The sequence below is a fragment of the Myodes glareolus genome, chromosome 13 (genome assembly GCF_982192425.1).
Source record: "Myodes glareolus chromosome 13, mMyoGla1.1, whole genome shotgun sequence".
Taxonomy (NCBI): Eukaryota; Metazoa; Chordata; class Mammalia; order Rodentia; family Cricetidae; genus Myodes; species Myodes glareolus.
In genome coordinates, this window is record NC_142038.1 from 29567633 (window position 1) to 29583745 (window position 16113).

The window sequence follows — 16113 nt, forward strand, 5'->3', positions numbered from 1 at the left end:
TGTTTTAACAAAAAAATTCACCTTTCTTAAGAACCTTTTTAAATTGTCTTTATTTCTGTGAATCTGTATGTGTACGTGTTTGAGAGTGATTGTCCTGGGTGTGCAGGTGTCCGAAGCAGCCAGGAGAGGGCATCAGATTCCACGGAGCTGGAGTTTGCACCACCAGAAGCTGCCTGAAATGGTGCTCACGTTCTGTGTCCTTGCTTTAATTTTCATTCTTAAAAAAATATATTATTGCTGTGTACTAGGAGGGAGCTTTTATAACTCACATTGGTATACATGATCAGAGGTGAGAAGTAGTGGGAGAAAAAAACTCAGGAGGAAAGAAAAGAGACTTGGCCAGGACTCTTAAACATTGAACTTGAAAACGCAGCAAAAGTAAACTGTCATCCTCCTGCTGCAGAGGGAGCGCATGGCAGATGACTGGAGTCTGCAGAATCCACAGCATTGCGGCTTACCCACTGCCACCTTTGCAGATGCTTACCTGAGTTTCAAAATCGTGAATAATAATTTAAAAAAATGTTCACGATGTAGAAGTTTAAGCTCCAGACAAGGGTTTGTAGAACGCGAAATATTTCCTAAAGAGAAAGCACTGTATTTACCTTGTAAAAGAAGTTTGTCCTCCCGACTGACCCAATCTTCCCTGTGTGGTTCATGAAGCAGATGTTTCCTTCTGTAGCGCCATAGAATTCGCACATTTTAATATCTCCAAATCTGTCCAAAAACTGTCTCCACACATCGCTGCTCATACCATTTCCAACTGCCAGACGCACCTGATGGTCCCTTTCCCCTTCTCTCTGTTAGAAGAAAAGATTTCACTGGTAAATAACTCGTTTCCCTCTCTCTCTCTTTTATTTCTGCTATTTGTACGGCAACGCTCCTAAAAGTAAACAGGGCATGCGCAATAGGAGAAGAGCCGCAAACACGACAAGAAAGTCACCGAGTTCTGTTGGAGAAACACTGGCTTATATCTGGTTCCTTTTCATATGTGGGAGGGGATGTTTTTTCCAAATTATAAATTATGAAGACCCTTTTTGGGAGGGTAGATACTTAAAAGGAAGTACATTTCAGGATGTGTAAAACTTTAAAAGGATTATGAAACATTTAAGCTTATTTCCTAGGCCTATCATTTATTACTTGTATAATGTTGATATTGACTGCCACTCTGATTCTGCTTATTTATAACTCTTTTAAAGATAAAGTGGATTCTGCACATATATATGCATCCACACATACATATATGTATGCATATATATGTATATATATATATATAAAAGGCTATAGACCAACATAGACAATAACAGTAAATTAAATCCTTAGAACCAATGAAATAGTTAACTTAAATGAGACAATGGGATGCAACTCATAGTTTAGAACGCACAATCTTCACACACTTTTTTGTGTTTTGAGTTAAAGAAGAAATGTATTTTGTTCCACGTTCAAGAAAAATGTCAATTAATGTGGCTAATGCACATTTAAGTTCAAGTAAGGCTATATTATCATTATAATTTTAGTAAATTGATTTGCTCAGAACTACCTCTGGGTAACATATGATCAATTGATCACAGTATGTTTCTACCTCTTCTCTAAGCCCCACCAAAGGGTTTTATATAAAATGTTTCAATCTATTGAATGCTCAAGAATAAATGGAAAGGAACGAGATGTGATTGGGAGCCTAAAAGGTAAACAGGTAAAAAGACATGACTAGGAATCGGTGAGGTAGATGCACAAGCCTATATGGGGGAGTCAACCAATGTTCCTCAATGTCAAGTGATCCCGAGAACGAGGGAGCTATAAAGCTTGCTTGGCTGTCTCCCCTTGCTTGCTCTTTATTGCCTAGATATGAGGGAAGCTACTCTCTGAATTCCAGATCTAGAGAAATCAGTTGGGGTTGAGACATTAGTGAAACAGGAACATTCAATGGCAGTTCATTTCAGATTGGGGAAGTACCCTGCCCTGACTGCAATTCTCTAACACTGATTCTGAACAAAAGAAGTAAACTCCTGAGTTATCAGATAAATGACTTAAGAGAAAACACATCAATTTTTAGAAGTGCCTCAATAAAACGGCTTGATCTCTTCCCAGGCATCTTAGAATCTGAACCTTTGGCTCCCAAGTACCATCCATCTGTAATTAGATTTTGACGCCATTCTGAAATATTATTAGAGCATCGATTTTTATGGGATGAAGCCTATGAAAGGACATCTAAGATGTATGGGCTGCCATGAAAACTGCCCTGGAGAAAAATGTCTATATCTGCAGAACAGCGAGAAAACAAAACAAAAACCATTAAATTTAACAGCAGTTCTAAAAGGGGTGGGAGACTATCGAACTATGTACTCAAGGTCAAAAGAAAATTAAAATGATAAATATAAGGATGGTGCTTCTACATCTTCGGATAAAGTGAGAAGAAACAAAAAGAGAAAAGGAGACAGAGAGAGGGGAGAGAGCAATAGAGACAGAGAGAGAGACATAGTGAGAGATCAATTTAGAACTTTTAAAACAAAACATATCTTCAGAAATGCCTCGTCTCATCAGCATTGGAGATAATTAACGGAAGCAGTGTTAATATTTTAACCAGTAAAAACAGAGGAGATGCCCCACCATCCTTGGCAGACCTGCTGAGTGAGGGATCGCAGGCCAGGAGGTATAGCTCAGTTACAGCTCCACTGTCCGTCCTCAGGAAGGGTAGTATGCTTCACAATTTCTCTGGTTGATGTTGATTTCATTAGAGAAAAAAAAAATCACATCTTTGCTGTCAAGAGTGTTTAGGAAGTCAGGAAGCTTTTTTTCCTTTCTTTTTTAAAAGCATTGGAAAGATAAATGAGAGCAGAACAAAGGCAAGGACAGAGAAAGCAAATAAGCCACAAAGACACACTCCAGGCTTTGACAAATGTCTACGCTGACCTATTTCTCAGGCAGTGACAGCTGATCAAAAGAATGTCAGATCCACTGCTTTAGGGGTTGGGGGATGAATACAAATAAAGTTTCCTTTTAATGCTAAAAACATTAACAGGACTATACTCAATATAATCATTTATTCAAAAAATAGTAAAGTACAATTGCTATGTTAAAAATTCAGAGTTTAAAAGCATTGCCAATTTTAAGCTTGGAGTATTTTCGGTAAGCATCATATGCATCTAATTTCATAATAAATTTCATAATAAAATTGAATTAGTCTGGACTTGCAGTACGCTAGCACATGGATCTGTCCTGTCCTGCTACAGAACAAAGCACACCATTAACACTTTACTGAGTAGTCTGTCTCTTATTTTCTGGAACTTTCGTATTTATTTCATCTTGTACACTGTAAGCACCTCTGGGTCTTTGATAAATTATGTTCTGGAGGCCTGTGGAATGAAAGCAAAGAAACCAAATTTGCCTCCTGCCCTGTTCCCCCAGCACGTTTTCCGTCTGAAATCCTCAGCACCTGCTGGACTGGTTTCTTCTAACCTGAGGCTGTTTGCACAGATAACGGCAAAGTTCTCCAATGTACTGAAACACTGTCACATTGTACTTCTTGCAATCATTCCAAAACTGGCTCGCGGAGAATTTCTTCTTTAACACACACGTGGCACCTGTAGGAAGAGGTAAAAACAGACAGTAACTACCATGAAGCTCAAATGATTCTGTTGTCTTAACAGGTTCACTCACTTCCAGGGTTTTGATAATTCATCTTCAGTGATTGCTAGCAAGTTGATTTGGAAACATTACCTTTACAGCCCAGAAATCTTTTACTCTAGTCATGCAGTAGCTATGAGTTCTGACTGCAAAAGGTGCATTTTGCAGTTTGTGGAATGGACCCACCTTCAAAATCAGTAAGAATTACATGTATACTACCACTAGCATTGGAAATACCTGCATACTACCACAATCATTGGAAGTTTATGCATACTACCACAAGATCAGAAGTCCATGTATATTACCCCAAGCACTGGAAGTCCATGTATATTACCCCAAGCACTGGAAGTGCAGGTATACTAACTACCACAGCCATTGGAAGTTCATGTCTACTTCCACAAGCCATTGGAAGTTCATGTCTACTTCCACAAGCACTGGGAGAGCCATCCATCCTTCTTCTCAGAGATGAGTGATATTGACTCATTTTATCCTTGCACAAAAACATGCAGTTTGTTCTGAAGACTTTATATCTGTCATACCCCGAAGCAGAGATTTAAGGAGCTATGTTAAAAGTTCACCAATGTCGAGTTTTAATAACATATTTTAACATGGTGCTTTGTTTTTAATTGGGATCTAATTCCAATTTTACACATACAACCCAGTGGTTTGTCATACAGTCACGAAGGTGCCGTCAGTGTCACCATCTAAGTCTAGGGCCTTTGTTTTTATTACCCCAAAGGAACTTTACCGCCTTAACAGCCATTCCAGTTCCCAGCTTCCCTTACCATCGACAATCTTTTATGTCCATCTATCTTAAATTTGCTTGTTATTGACTAATGTGACATATTGTGCCTGGTCCTTTCATTTACGATAAAATGTGATTTGGGCCTGTTTATCTTGTAACATGCATCAGTATTTCATCCTCCTTATGGTTGAATATATCCATGGATATGCAATGTTCTATTTGTTAATTCATTAGTAATACATATTTGGGTTACTCCTTCTTTTGGCCATCAACACTAATGGTAACACGCGCACGCATGGTCAAGTGTGCTTGCATGATTTCAGTTCCCTTGGACATGTATCCATGAGTAGAATCACTTGATCATATGACTACTCAGTGTTTTACTGGCTCTGAGATCTAACACATACACACAGACCTGTAGGTACCCAGGTCTTTTTCCCTTTTCTTCCTCGGCGATTTGCAGGGCCATTTGACCTCTGGCTCCCTGGAGATTCTGCACTAGCACTGGCTTGAGGGTATAGCTTAGGAAGAATTTGGCTCTCTTTTGTTATGGTGATTCCACCTGTAATCAAGGTTCTAGCAGTAGGCCCCATACGCCTGCCTCCCCCAGATGATTCTGCCTGAGGCACCTGTAATCTCCTTCTCCTGCTCCTGTTGGGAGGGGGAGGGGGCCGTGCCCTTTTGAACCCTCTTGCCCACTGGTAAAAATACCCAACTTGAGTTTAATAAACTGGCCATTTACTCTTTGGTAAGTGAACAGGTCTCTTTGTGTGTCTGTTTAAACCCTTAGGACAATCGTCCATTCTCGTGCACTCGAGTTCAGGAAAGCGCGCGCCTGAATCGGGCCTGGGTATTCACAGAAAAGCCTGGAGCCTAACACAGACCCTCATAGTGATGGAATCTTACTACCAACTCTGCCCTTGGCTGTTCAAGAAGAGGTGCTTGGGTCAGTTAGCAAATCAGCTTAAGGCATTTCTACAGCTCAGGCCACAACAAGTTTGGTGTCCTTGGGGCTCTGGCTAGCAGTGGATTCCACCGTGGTAGGTCTGGTACTGGGTTTCAATAATAGAGATAGATCAAATATCTCTCTCTTCCACAAAGGCAGGCTCATTCTCTCTTCTTCTTCTTCTTCTTCTTCTTCTTCTTCTTCTTCTTCTTCTTCTTCTTCTTCTTCTTCTTCTTCTTCTTCTTCTCCTCCTCCTCCTCCTCTTCCTCCTTCTCCTCCTCCTCCTTCTTCTCCCTCTCTTCCTTTTCCCCTCTCTCTCTTTTCTCCTTCCCTCTAATAAGCTACTTAAAGTTGCTTATGGGGCGACAGGGTGTCAGTTCCTTCCCCTGTGGCTTGCTCAGCATGCCCTTTCTTTTTACTGTATTAAAATTGAGTGCTCTCGTCTGTCATTCAGTTTCCTTAATTCCTACAAGGTGATCTTGATGTGTGTGCCTGAATGATCATCTTGTGGTGTCTGTGGAGAGGTGACTGTAACCCTACACTCATGTCTAACAATCCACTTGTGACAGGAATGTAAGAATCTTTGTCCAGATTCTTACAGATACTTTTAATGATGGATGCTCATTTCCTGTGAATCTTGACCGCACTCCGAATAAGCTGCAACTGAGTGCCAGGCATGCACAATCGGTAATGAATGAGCTCTATTATTTCAGAGCTAGTGAATGAAGCATCCTTTTGCATGTCTTCAAATGGAACCTCCTGAGTCATACACTCTATCCCAAATGTTCTTGGGTGTTTGGGACAGACTGGGAAGAAAAGACACTGACCTTTCCAATTCCCCTCACTTACCTGTGTAATACAAATTTGTTCTTCTTGCCTGAAAGAGGTGGAGTCTATTTTCCCACTGTTCTAATCTAGACGCTTGTCTGAGCTTTGGCTTGTTTTGCTCAGCAGAATGCTGCTGAAGTGACCCTTGAGTTTTGGGAGCTTGCTCTGAATAACTATGCAACTGACTGTGACTGACTGCCTGGGGATCCTGGGGCTGGTCTGCCAGAGAATGAACAACCACAAGAAAAAGGGAGTCTATACATGACTGAAATCACAAGAGCAAATGCCCAAGATTTGACTTTTGTAGTTTAGCAATGTGCTACATTACAAAAACGTCGCCCTTGTCTCAGATATTACAATGTATTTATGCACTATGCAGTTCCTTGAAGCTCTATGACTATTTGTAAGTTCTTATAAACAAAAGCTCAGACTAAACATTTTGATGACCCATCAAAAAGAAAAAACAAACTTACCCAACTCAACACACCCACCAATTCCAAGGAGAGCCCCTGAGCTATGGTACAGAGGGAGGGTTATATAAATAATGTCGTCAGCTGTGCAGCCGAAAGCCCACAGCCCAACAGACCCCTTCAACACCTGCAACTGACTAATCACAGCTGCTTTGGGTAGACCTGGAAGAGAAGAAAAGAAAGAAAAATTAACCCCCACACATTCTCTGAGGGGCTCTGAGTTCTCTGGAGGACTCCCGTCCACATTAGAGATCATGCAAATTGATGGCAGCGAGGTACAGTGTTCTAATTAAGAAAGGTGAAATGTAGTTGGAGAGCCAAAAGTATCTTCAGACAGCTTACATGCTTTAGAAAATGGCTATTTGTGTTTGCCTTTGCATGTGAGCTAATTTTCTCATGACCATTGGGTAAGCTTTTTGGAACATGCTGGTAAGCTTTGCAAGAGTCTCGCTTCCACCAACCTATAGCTAAGAATGCTTTAAAGTAATATCAAAAATATATTGGAAAAAACTTCCCACCTTGCTGTAGCCAGCTTATCTAATGTCCCCAGTGTATTCTCAGAATGGACTGATTTATAATTTCCTGTTCCATAGCTATAGAAATTCATTAAACCCCTTCAATGGTGGAACATGTTTCTAGAGTAACTTGAACCTGCTATGCATGTCATAGTCACTGTTATATGTCAAATGTGTGTGTGTGTGTGTGTCTGTCTGTCTGTCTGTCTGTCTGTCTCTGTGCAAATATATATGTCCCATTACATATCGATTTATGTAGGAAAGATTATCCTGATACTAACAACACAGTGAATTAAGACCAAAAGACCTCAAATTTTTCTAGATGCCCTCCAGGAAATGTGCGGTGTGAATTGCTGCTATCATGAGGTTCTGCAGTCTTTAATCTATGTAAAGGAAGTCAAAACCACACAAAATCAGAGTGCAGTGCCTGTTAAAAACTAATGAAAGAAATGCTAACGTCTGCAAATACATGCCTCCAAATGTGAGGAAGTATAATATGCATCTAAATTGCACATAAAGTAGAAGCTTTTCAGAGGACTACTTCTCCAAGTAGGACTCGCACTGTGGAAGGCTTACTTTGTCGTGATTAGCCACGTCTTGTATATGATCCTTTTGTCATATTTAGCCATGTCTTCTCATATGATCCTTTAAAAATGCAAGGTTCATGAAATATGTTGCAATGGTTCCACACATTTCATGAGCCAAACACATTCCTTCTCTGTCTAGTCTTCTTTCACACATAATTAGTTTCTTATGAAAATATACAGTTGTCAGTAATACAGAAAATGTCTGCATTTTGCATAGAGGCTTGGTACTGGCATCTACAGGTAGATATTTTCCTTACTGTTTTGGAATTTGCTATTGTTATAGAAAATAATAATGTCAGTGTAAGAAATTCATCCATTAAAAAATATCTGATCGGTTAAACCATCTGACATTGTAAGATCATGGTTGACCATTAGCACTTCTGTGTCTTTCCAGCAATATGTCTGTATCATGGAACACAACCTGTCTTCCTTATGATAACAGTCACCACTTCAATTAATTCCTTAGATCTTTTGCATCCTATTCTTAGAGTTTAAAGGGTTTTAGTTTTTCAAATGAGTTCCTGCACAGGCGGCCATTTTGAATCTCTCTCACTGTGGCTTGAGGTGGGGCTTGGTGGTAAAGGGCTCACCCTGTCAGCATAAAAGAGCATGCGGCACTGAATTCCATCCCCTGAGCAACAGAAACTAACGGACCAATCTCATTAATAAACTTGTTCGCATTATTAAATGCTAAGGGGATGAGGCCAAATGGGGGCTTTTCCTGGATGCAGGCAGAGAGGCAAAGTCGGAGGTGACAGGGGACCACGGAAGACATCAAAGGAAGGGTCACAGTCCACAGAGACTTCAAGTGCCCTCCAGAAAGTCTCAAGCCTGCCTCGTTCTGTACCAGCTCTGAAAATCCTGACAGACTTTGTGCTCTATTTCACTAATGGGATTAGACTTGCCCTCATGTGTGAAGTTGGGATAATATTCACTACTATCTTAAAGTCGTGGTCTTTCTTAAAAAGAATCCTTTGCAACTGCTCCCAATAGCTTGGACTTTTACATCCTCTACCGAGAATCCCTCCAGACTTCCTCCTCAGTCATGATTCTAAAGAACAGCTTTTTGTTCCTCATCTGGAGGAGCAAATATTCTTACTTTTTCTTCAACAGAGACGTTCTATGCCTTTGTCACCACACTGAAAACAGCTCTCAAATTAAATGCCTGTCATGGAGAGAGTGGTCCAGAACCAGCAACACTACAACCCATGCTCCTGTCAACTTTAATGTACTTTTTGAGCTTGCTGCCCTTACTAGTTTAGTAATAAACTCATTTGCTTACCTGAAAAGATGGAAGTACATTATTGGATAAAGGAGACAAGAGATAGGAACTTATAGGAAAAAAAGTTCAAATATTTATGAGGTTTGGCTACAAATGATGAAAATAAACAGGAGACTAAATCAAACCTGATTAGCTCTTGTTAACACACTATGCTAATGCAAAAATATTAACACATTAAAGAGCTTAAGATTCAAGAAGCATAGAAACTTTGGAAAAGACAGCACTGGTATTTCTCAAACTAATATAGTGTAAAGACCCTGTTTGCATCTGTCTTGGTGAACTTATTCTTGAGAAAGGTTACGTAGGTGGGCGCCACACTTCTTGACACTTTTAAGCTTTTCTGAATCCTGACACTGGAACTCTTCAAATGTAATCTGAGTGAAAGGACGATTGAGGCAGAGCCCAGGAAGGAAAGGAGTAATTCTGCTCATCTGTTTGGTGATTGTAGAGTTAAGAGAAAGGTAAGAAAGGCTAGCGCATGCATGAAAAAAAAAAAGTCACTTTCAAGGGAAGTACAGCTTGGGAATTGTCTGTGAAGCTTGATTATGATGTTGGACAAAATGAGCAGGGACCCACAAAGAAGTATGTAAATGCAGAACTCTCTATATGGTAACAATACCTTGTTCCAGACACAGAAAACCAGCTGAGGGCTGAGGCTTGGTTTCCTCCTGAGACTTATTTGAATATATTGCTATATATTGGAATATATAGCAATATATTGAATTATTGCTGCCCTATTCAGACTAAGGTGGTCTTGTTCGTGGTTCCCAATCCCTCTCTTTCAAGTCCATCTAGTAACGGCAGGACTAGACCGAAATCATCTGCAGGCCCTACACACAAAGGAGACAGACCGAAGATAACAGCCGCAGAGTTTCATTAAAGAGATGAGTGTGTACTGAGTCATGGCATGCATCTATGAAAGCCAAACTTAAGGAGAAGTCAGAAGAAAGCTGGTTTGTCTCTTCCAAGGCCCAGAAAGGCTCACAAATAGGGAGTAGAAGATAAAGGTGTGACCATAAATGGGCGACGGTGTGGAAAGCTGTTTGTGAAAGTTCTAGTCATGAGCTGCCCGTCAACTCTGTAGAGAGAAGAGGTTTCTTTTTTCTTTAAAAAAAAATAGAGGCTAAATCAGGGAGATAAGAGGAAGTGTAGAAACATTGCTAACTTCCCACTCCACCTTTAACACTGTTATTTTTCTTTTTTGGAAATTCTTTTCTGAGACATTTTAATAGATCTCAGATAAAAACAAGCAGCGTGCTCCAAACACTCACAAGGTCAAGATGAAGACAAGAAGTCAGGGTATCCTCCTCCACACACACACCCAAGCTGAAGATAAAGACAAGCTACACACAGGCATGCACGCGCGCACACACACACACACACACACACACACACAGAGAGAGAGAGAGAGAGAGAGAGAGAGAGAGAGAGAGAAATCAAAGCTTAGATGACGAAACCAACCAGTAAATAAATTCAACCCAGGCATGATGACCTCTCCTAAGGTAATTTGCTTTGGGTTTTATTACCTAAACTTTTATGTATAAACTGGCAGTCAAAGAAAATCTAACGCTTAAGAAAATTTTCTAGTGTAAAAGAAAGCAATGAAAGCCACAACACAAAAAGATGGGAAAAACAGACAAGATAAAGGAATTTGAAAGATATTAGACAACAAATTATCAAGAGTACAGTAATAAGTTTCTAATAGAATAGTCAAGGAATACAAGATGGGGAAGTAAATCTCTTAGAGAGTAAATCAAAAATAAAGAGAAGGATAATAGCAACAAATAAAAAACAGGGAATTAATGACTTAGCTTAAGAGGCTCAGTATAAAATGGAAAGGCCCCAAAGAGGAACGATGAACAAAGCCCCTGCAGTAGTAGGTAAGAGGAAAGAGGGAGAATAACAGAAAGGAACAATCAAAGAGGAGAGGTGTATTTTTTCTTAATTACGAAAGCACATAGAACTGTTAAGACATGAATTTCTAGATTGAAAATAACTATTAGCATCCAAGCAAATGAGAAAACAGGACCAGTCCCAGCGTAAGTCATCAGAAGCCTGGGAACTGCTGAAGAGTCAAAGATAAGACTTCTCAATGTGTACCCAGGAAGGCCAAAGTCAAAACCCCGAACAAAAAGATTTTCCAGCATACATTTCTAAAACAGTCTTCCATCTGTAAGGACAGAAAACAAATGTTTGGGAATGTATAAAACTTTGTAAAAGTGTTCCCATCCTCGTGACCCTTTGGGAATGTATAAAAATTTGTAAAAGTGTTCCCATCCTCGTGACCCTTGCCAAGATGCTGCAGAGAGCAGGGCAGAGGGAGAAAGACTGAAGAAATAACCGAGACTCTAGTTAGTAGGGAACCAAGAAAAGAAAACGCTGAAGGAATTCCCAAGGTGAAGGTGAAGAACAAATATACGATAACAACACAGCAGCTGGAGAGGAAGGGGAAGAAGCGTGTCTGGAACAGGGGTGACTATATATTGACTTGACAGAATGCATGGGACTCCTTCAGTATCTACAGCTACATTTTCATTGCGGAATAGGTGGCATCGCAAACCAGTTCAACATGATTGATATCTCAGGATCCATGTTGTTGGAAACCCAGTTATCTCTTTCCGCTTCTGACAATTTTCTATCACCAGGAGACTGCTCCAGTAACATGTTCCTCGTGTCATGACAAGCACAATGATCAATACCAGGGCCATGTGAAACCCATGAGTGTTTTTTTTTTTTAACTATCCCGTACATGATCCCTATAGAGTAACCAAAGGGATAATGCCCCTCGGCTTCAATAAGCTTTTATCTACTGGCCCCTCTCCCACACAGCACTTGAGGTAGGGTTCCTTACTGCCCCTTGACCTCCCACTGACATCCCTAACCTCTCTAGACCTGTGGGTAGTCCATTCCGTCTCTTTGCTATCTTTTGTTTTCATCCTTCATCTTGTCTCATCTGCTACACACAAGTAACACTCCTTCCAGCTAACAGTTCCCTGAAGCTAGCCGCCATCTTCGCTTCCCGACAATGGTAAGAGAGGACCATGTGATCTGGATTCCATATGGCTCAGTCAGAAAGTGTCTACTGTTGTGATACTGATCTAAGTACGATAGGAAGGGGAAGCGCCTACATTGTAAAGGAGTGGGTGAAGGGACCGGGTGCAGGGGAACCAAGAACCATTTGTAGATGTTTGTAGATGGGTGCTAAGTGTCTGCTAAATTACCTGTTCTTGCTAGACGTAGAGAAGCACGTTTGTTTAAAGAAAGATTATGCCAATACTTTCTGCCTTTGAAGCAAAATTAAGAAATAAATACAGAGCTTTTCTCTCACAGATCCACAACTTTTTTCCAATTCTCTGCTATATAATAGTCATATAATAAATGTAAAATTAGTGGTGCTTTCTCTCTCAGCCAGTTGTGGAGCGGCACAAAATGCCTCAGTTTTGACCCTGAAGATGAAATGCATGCCTGTTACAATCTGCTCCAGTCTGCTGTCATTGGAGTGGACAGGTAGAGACTTGTCTTTAAGTCTCCCCTGACTTGTCATAAGAACACAATCACAAAGTCACCAAACTGGCTAAGCACTTTCTACTGAAATATAAACAAATTCTCTTTTCTAAAGCTATTCTCTTTCAAATACCAATATCCAACTAAAATTGTACTAACAAATATACATACCAGTATTTTTTAGTTTGTTTATTCTAATCATATTTTAAAATATAGTCTGCTTCCTAAAGAACTAAAAGGGAGAAGATGCACCAAATTACTGGCTGGTCAGTTTTTTTTTTTTTAATTCATGTGTAATAGTAGTTTTGCTTAGGGCATGGCACACACATAGGTAATAGCAATATTGAAACATGGAAACAAAATCCCAACAGAGCCTCTCTGGTTTGTTGTTCACAGTTTTTAGGGCTTCCTAAAAGTTAAAGAATTATCGTGCATTCTCAAGCAGTTTCATTATCTTTTTTTGGTCAGCACCATTTAACCTTTCCCCCCAGTAAGAAAAGCTGAGTCACTTAAGCCCATTTTGTGTGTTTCTCGGGACTCACTAAGCCTTCAAGACTTGCGGGGAATCACAAGACTCAGTTATTCTGGGAAAGTTAGGAGAGTTGTCACCTGCACCACAAGTCAGGAATAGAAAGAACTGCTTTAGAGTCCATTATCAGGTTCTTAAACACACAAGGGGAATGAAAAAGAGACCTGAAAAGGAAAGGAATACGACCACTCCTAGGTATGAAGGAGGAGAAAACGTCTTATAGATGAAAGGGAGAGTGTAGGCAGAGACTGGACCATGTGGGGAGTCCAGAGCAGACTTGATGTGGCGGAGCTGTGACCTCCCCACGTTGGGAAGGGAAAGGGAGGGGGGACAAGCTGCAACAGCTAAGAGGGCAAATGTACAAAAGGGTAGGTAACCAAAATGGCTGCCTTTAGAGGGAAGAGCCTCTCGGGTAAGAGCAGCCCAGGGCCTGGAGTGGAGAGTGTAGAGGGCAGGGTATGCCAGCCATACCCTGTAACTGGCAGAAACTGAGAGATGCTGAAGAACCTGGCAGCCAAAGAACCCGGCAGCCAGGTCTGATTTGGTGTGTTAAATAGGCACCTCACTAGGCCTTTGGCCAGGGTTTGAAAGGGAAGGGAAGGTAACTAGCAGCTACCTAAATGATTCTCTTCATTATTAGGTACCAGAGTCTGAGGTCCAGAAAAAGAGCAACAATAGTGTGAAAGGAATTGGCTAAGCTCTGGGACTGGGTTGACCTCCTCAGAAATGCCAGCACCCTTCGACTTCACACCCTAAGGAAATCTCAAACGAGATTAAGGCCAATGAGCACAGGCATCTGCCAAAATCGAAACAAGCCACCTTTTAAAGCCAAAGCAACTAACTCCCTCCCACCCCCTGCATTCGAAAGCTTCTAGACCTGAGAACCATAGGTCTTTCAGGCATGATTTCTCAGATATTAATTTGTTACAAATGACTGGAAAATATATTATTGTTTTTGAGACAGGCTCTCACTGTCTCTCTATGTTTCACTCTTTGGCCTAGAACTCATTCTGTAGACTGAGCTGGCCTTGAACTCATAATATAGAGTACTGCCTGCCTCTGCCTCCCAAGTGCTGGGATCATGAATGAAAAAAAAAAACCACACTCCTAGATTAGTGGCAGAAGGGGGAGGTTTATTGTAGCTATGAGGGAGAGTGTAGGCAGAGGCATCTGGAAGAGTTCAGACTGGACCAGGCCATGAGAGGAGAAAGGGGGTGGGGAAACAAAGGAGGAAGACAGAAGAGAGAGAGGCAAGAGAGGAGCCAAGGACCAAGAGACCTAGCCAAAATGGCTAGGTTCTATGTGGAAACTGGGGGAAGGAAAAGGGGCGGTGTTACTCTGTAACAGGTACTGAGAGATGCTGGGAGAACCTGGTGACCAGGTCCACTCTAGTATGTAAATAGACACCTCAGTTAGATATCAGTCCTGAGTTTGAGATCTTATACAACAGACCTAAGATTTTATGATTTTTAATTATTTGTATGTACATGTCTGTGCAGATTCAGAATTGGTAATACAGATGCACACACACATACACACACACACATACACCGACAGACACATACACAGACAGACAGACAGACAGACACACACACACAGAGAAAGAGAGAGAGAGAGAGAGAGAGAGAGAGAGAGCGAGAGAGAGCGAGCATACCTGTTGTTCCAGAGGTAAAAATATAGAGGCAGGTAGACTTGAGGCTTGAGGCGACGTGATGGCTTGTGGGCACTGGCTCATCAGAGGCCAGGCTCATCTTTGCTGTAAGAGAAACTACACCTCGTGGAACAGAATCCTTCATACCCCAGACACGAATGTGCTTGGGGAGGCTGGGAAGGATTTCTTCTATGCTTCCAAGCAAATCTGAAAAGCAAAGCAAGCGGTTAGAAATAGGTTAAAAAAGAAACAAACAAACCTGGAATCTCAAATTTCATGTTGGGTTTCTTTCACATGTTGGGACAGAGATAAGATGGAAATAAAGTATCTTCTCTGCCTGATTGAAGGGCAGCAAGGTTATTTGGGACTTATAGTTGGTTTGGGAAACTTTGTCACCCCAAATGCCCCAAGTTTGTCCTTGAATTTGCAATTTCCCATCTCAGTTTGCAAAGTCCAGGAACTGTGAGCATGAGCCACCTTTCCAAGGTCCGTTTCTCTGTTTCAACAGGGCTCTGTGTCTCTCTTTCAACAGGAATAACTGAAGGGACAATTTTGTCACATCTGATTGAACAACACAAGGTGGATTCACATTAAATGTTGGTGGTTTTGACACCTTCCTGCTAAAAGACTACACTTCCCAGCTTCCAGGCCAGGCTCAGCCGGCCCTGAAGAGAGGGGCTATGGTGTGGTAATAGTTTCTGCAGCTGTAAGAGACCAGATCCATCTTCTTCTGTAGACATCTTGGTCATCCACACATTTGCCCCGTCACCTGAGGTCAGACCAAGTTTCTCTTTCTTCCTGCCGTCTATCTCTTTACAGCTACCTTAAATAATCTAATGGATTCCATTACTACAATTGTTATAGTTTCCCAATTTTTAAATAAAGCTACTTCCTAGAGCCTCTTCACATTTAAATTTAGGATACTACAGTAGACATTTTCTTCTAAATACAACTTGGTTTTAATTATTCCAGAACACCTGGGTGTTAAATTGCTCCTCCTTCATGAAACACACTTGAGGAAATCCCTTGGCTACTCTGGAGTCCTAAGATCATTGTGGTTTCCAGGCCATTTTGAAGCCAAAGGTTAATGAATTCAGAGAGAGACCTGTTCTCTAGGCAACATAAGTAAAGTTACAAACCCCTGAAGCAGAGGGGGGGAAGAAAAGACTGCCTTCCAGAAACATCTGCTATGCAGGAAAAGATGTGACAGGGCCAGCTGAGAGCGCAGTGACAGCAGAGCCTTCAGCAGCAGCTGGACCTCAAGACCAAGGACAGAACCAAAGTGAGGCAGGAAAAAAAAAGGAGCAATTGGTGTCGAGAGCTTGAGTATTCACAACTGAAAAGCTGAGGAGCGCAGTTAGTTCAAGGGTCTGAGTGTTGAGGGCTGGAAGAACAACAGTCAGGGGTCAGGAAACTCCGTGTTTCCAGGAGTAAT

The 16113-nt window shown here is 41.2% G+C and overlaps 1 protein-coding gene across 4 annotated transcripts in view; it reads right to left on the reverse strand.

The window, feature by feature from the left end:
* The window catches only part of Slc27a6 (solute carrier family 27 member 6), a 45531-nt gene that overhangs the window by 15486 nt on the left and 13932 nt on the right, over window positions 1-16113 (reverse strand). For all 4 annotated transcript variants that reach the window (XM_087896050.1, XM_087896049.1, XM_087896048.1 and 1 more), the window contains exons 3-6: window positions 14682-14885; window positions 6614-6772; window positions 3454-3578; window positions 603-797 (exon numbers count right to left, since the gene is read on the reverse strand). In XM_087896050.1, the coding sequence (XP_087752176.1) occupies window positions 603-797; window positions 3454-3578; window positions 6614-6772; window positions 14682-14885 (683 nt within the window). The remainder of the gene's footprint in view (window positions 1-602; window positions 798-3453; window positions 3579-6613; window positions 6773-14681; window positions 14886-16113) is intronic.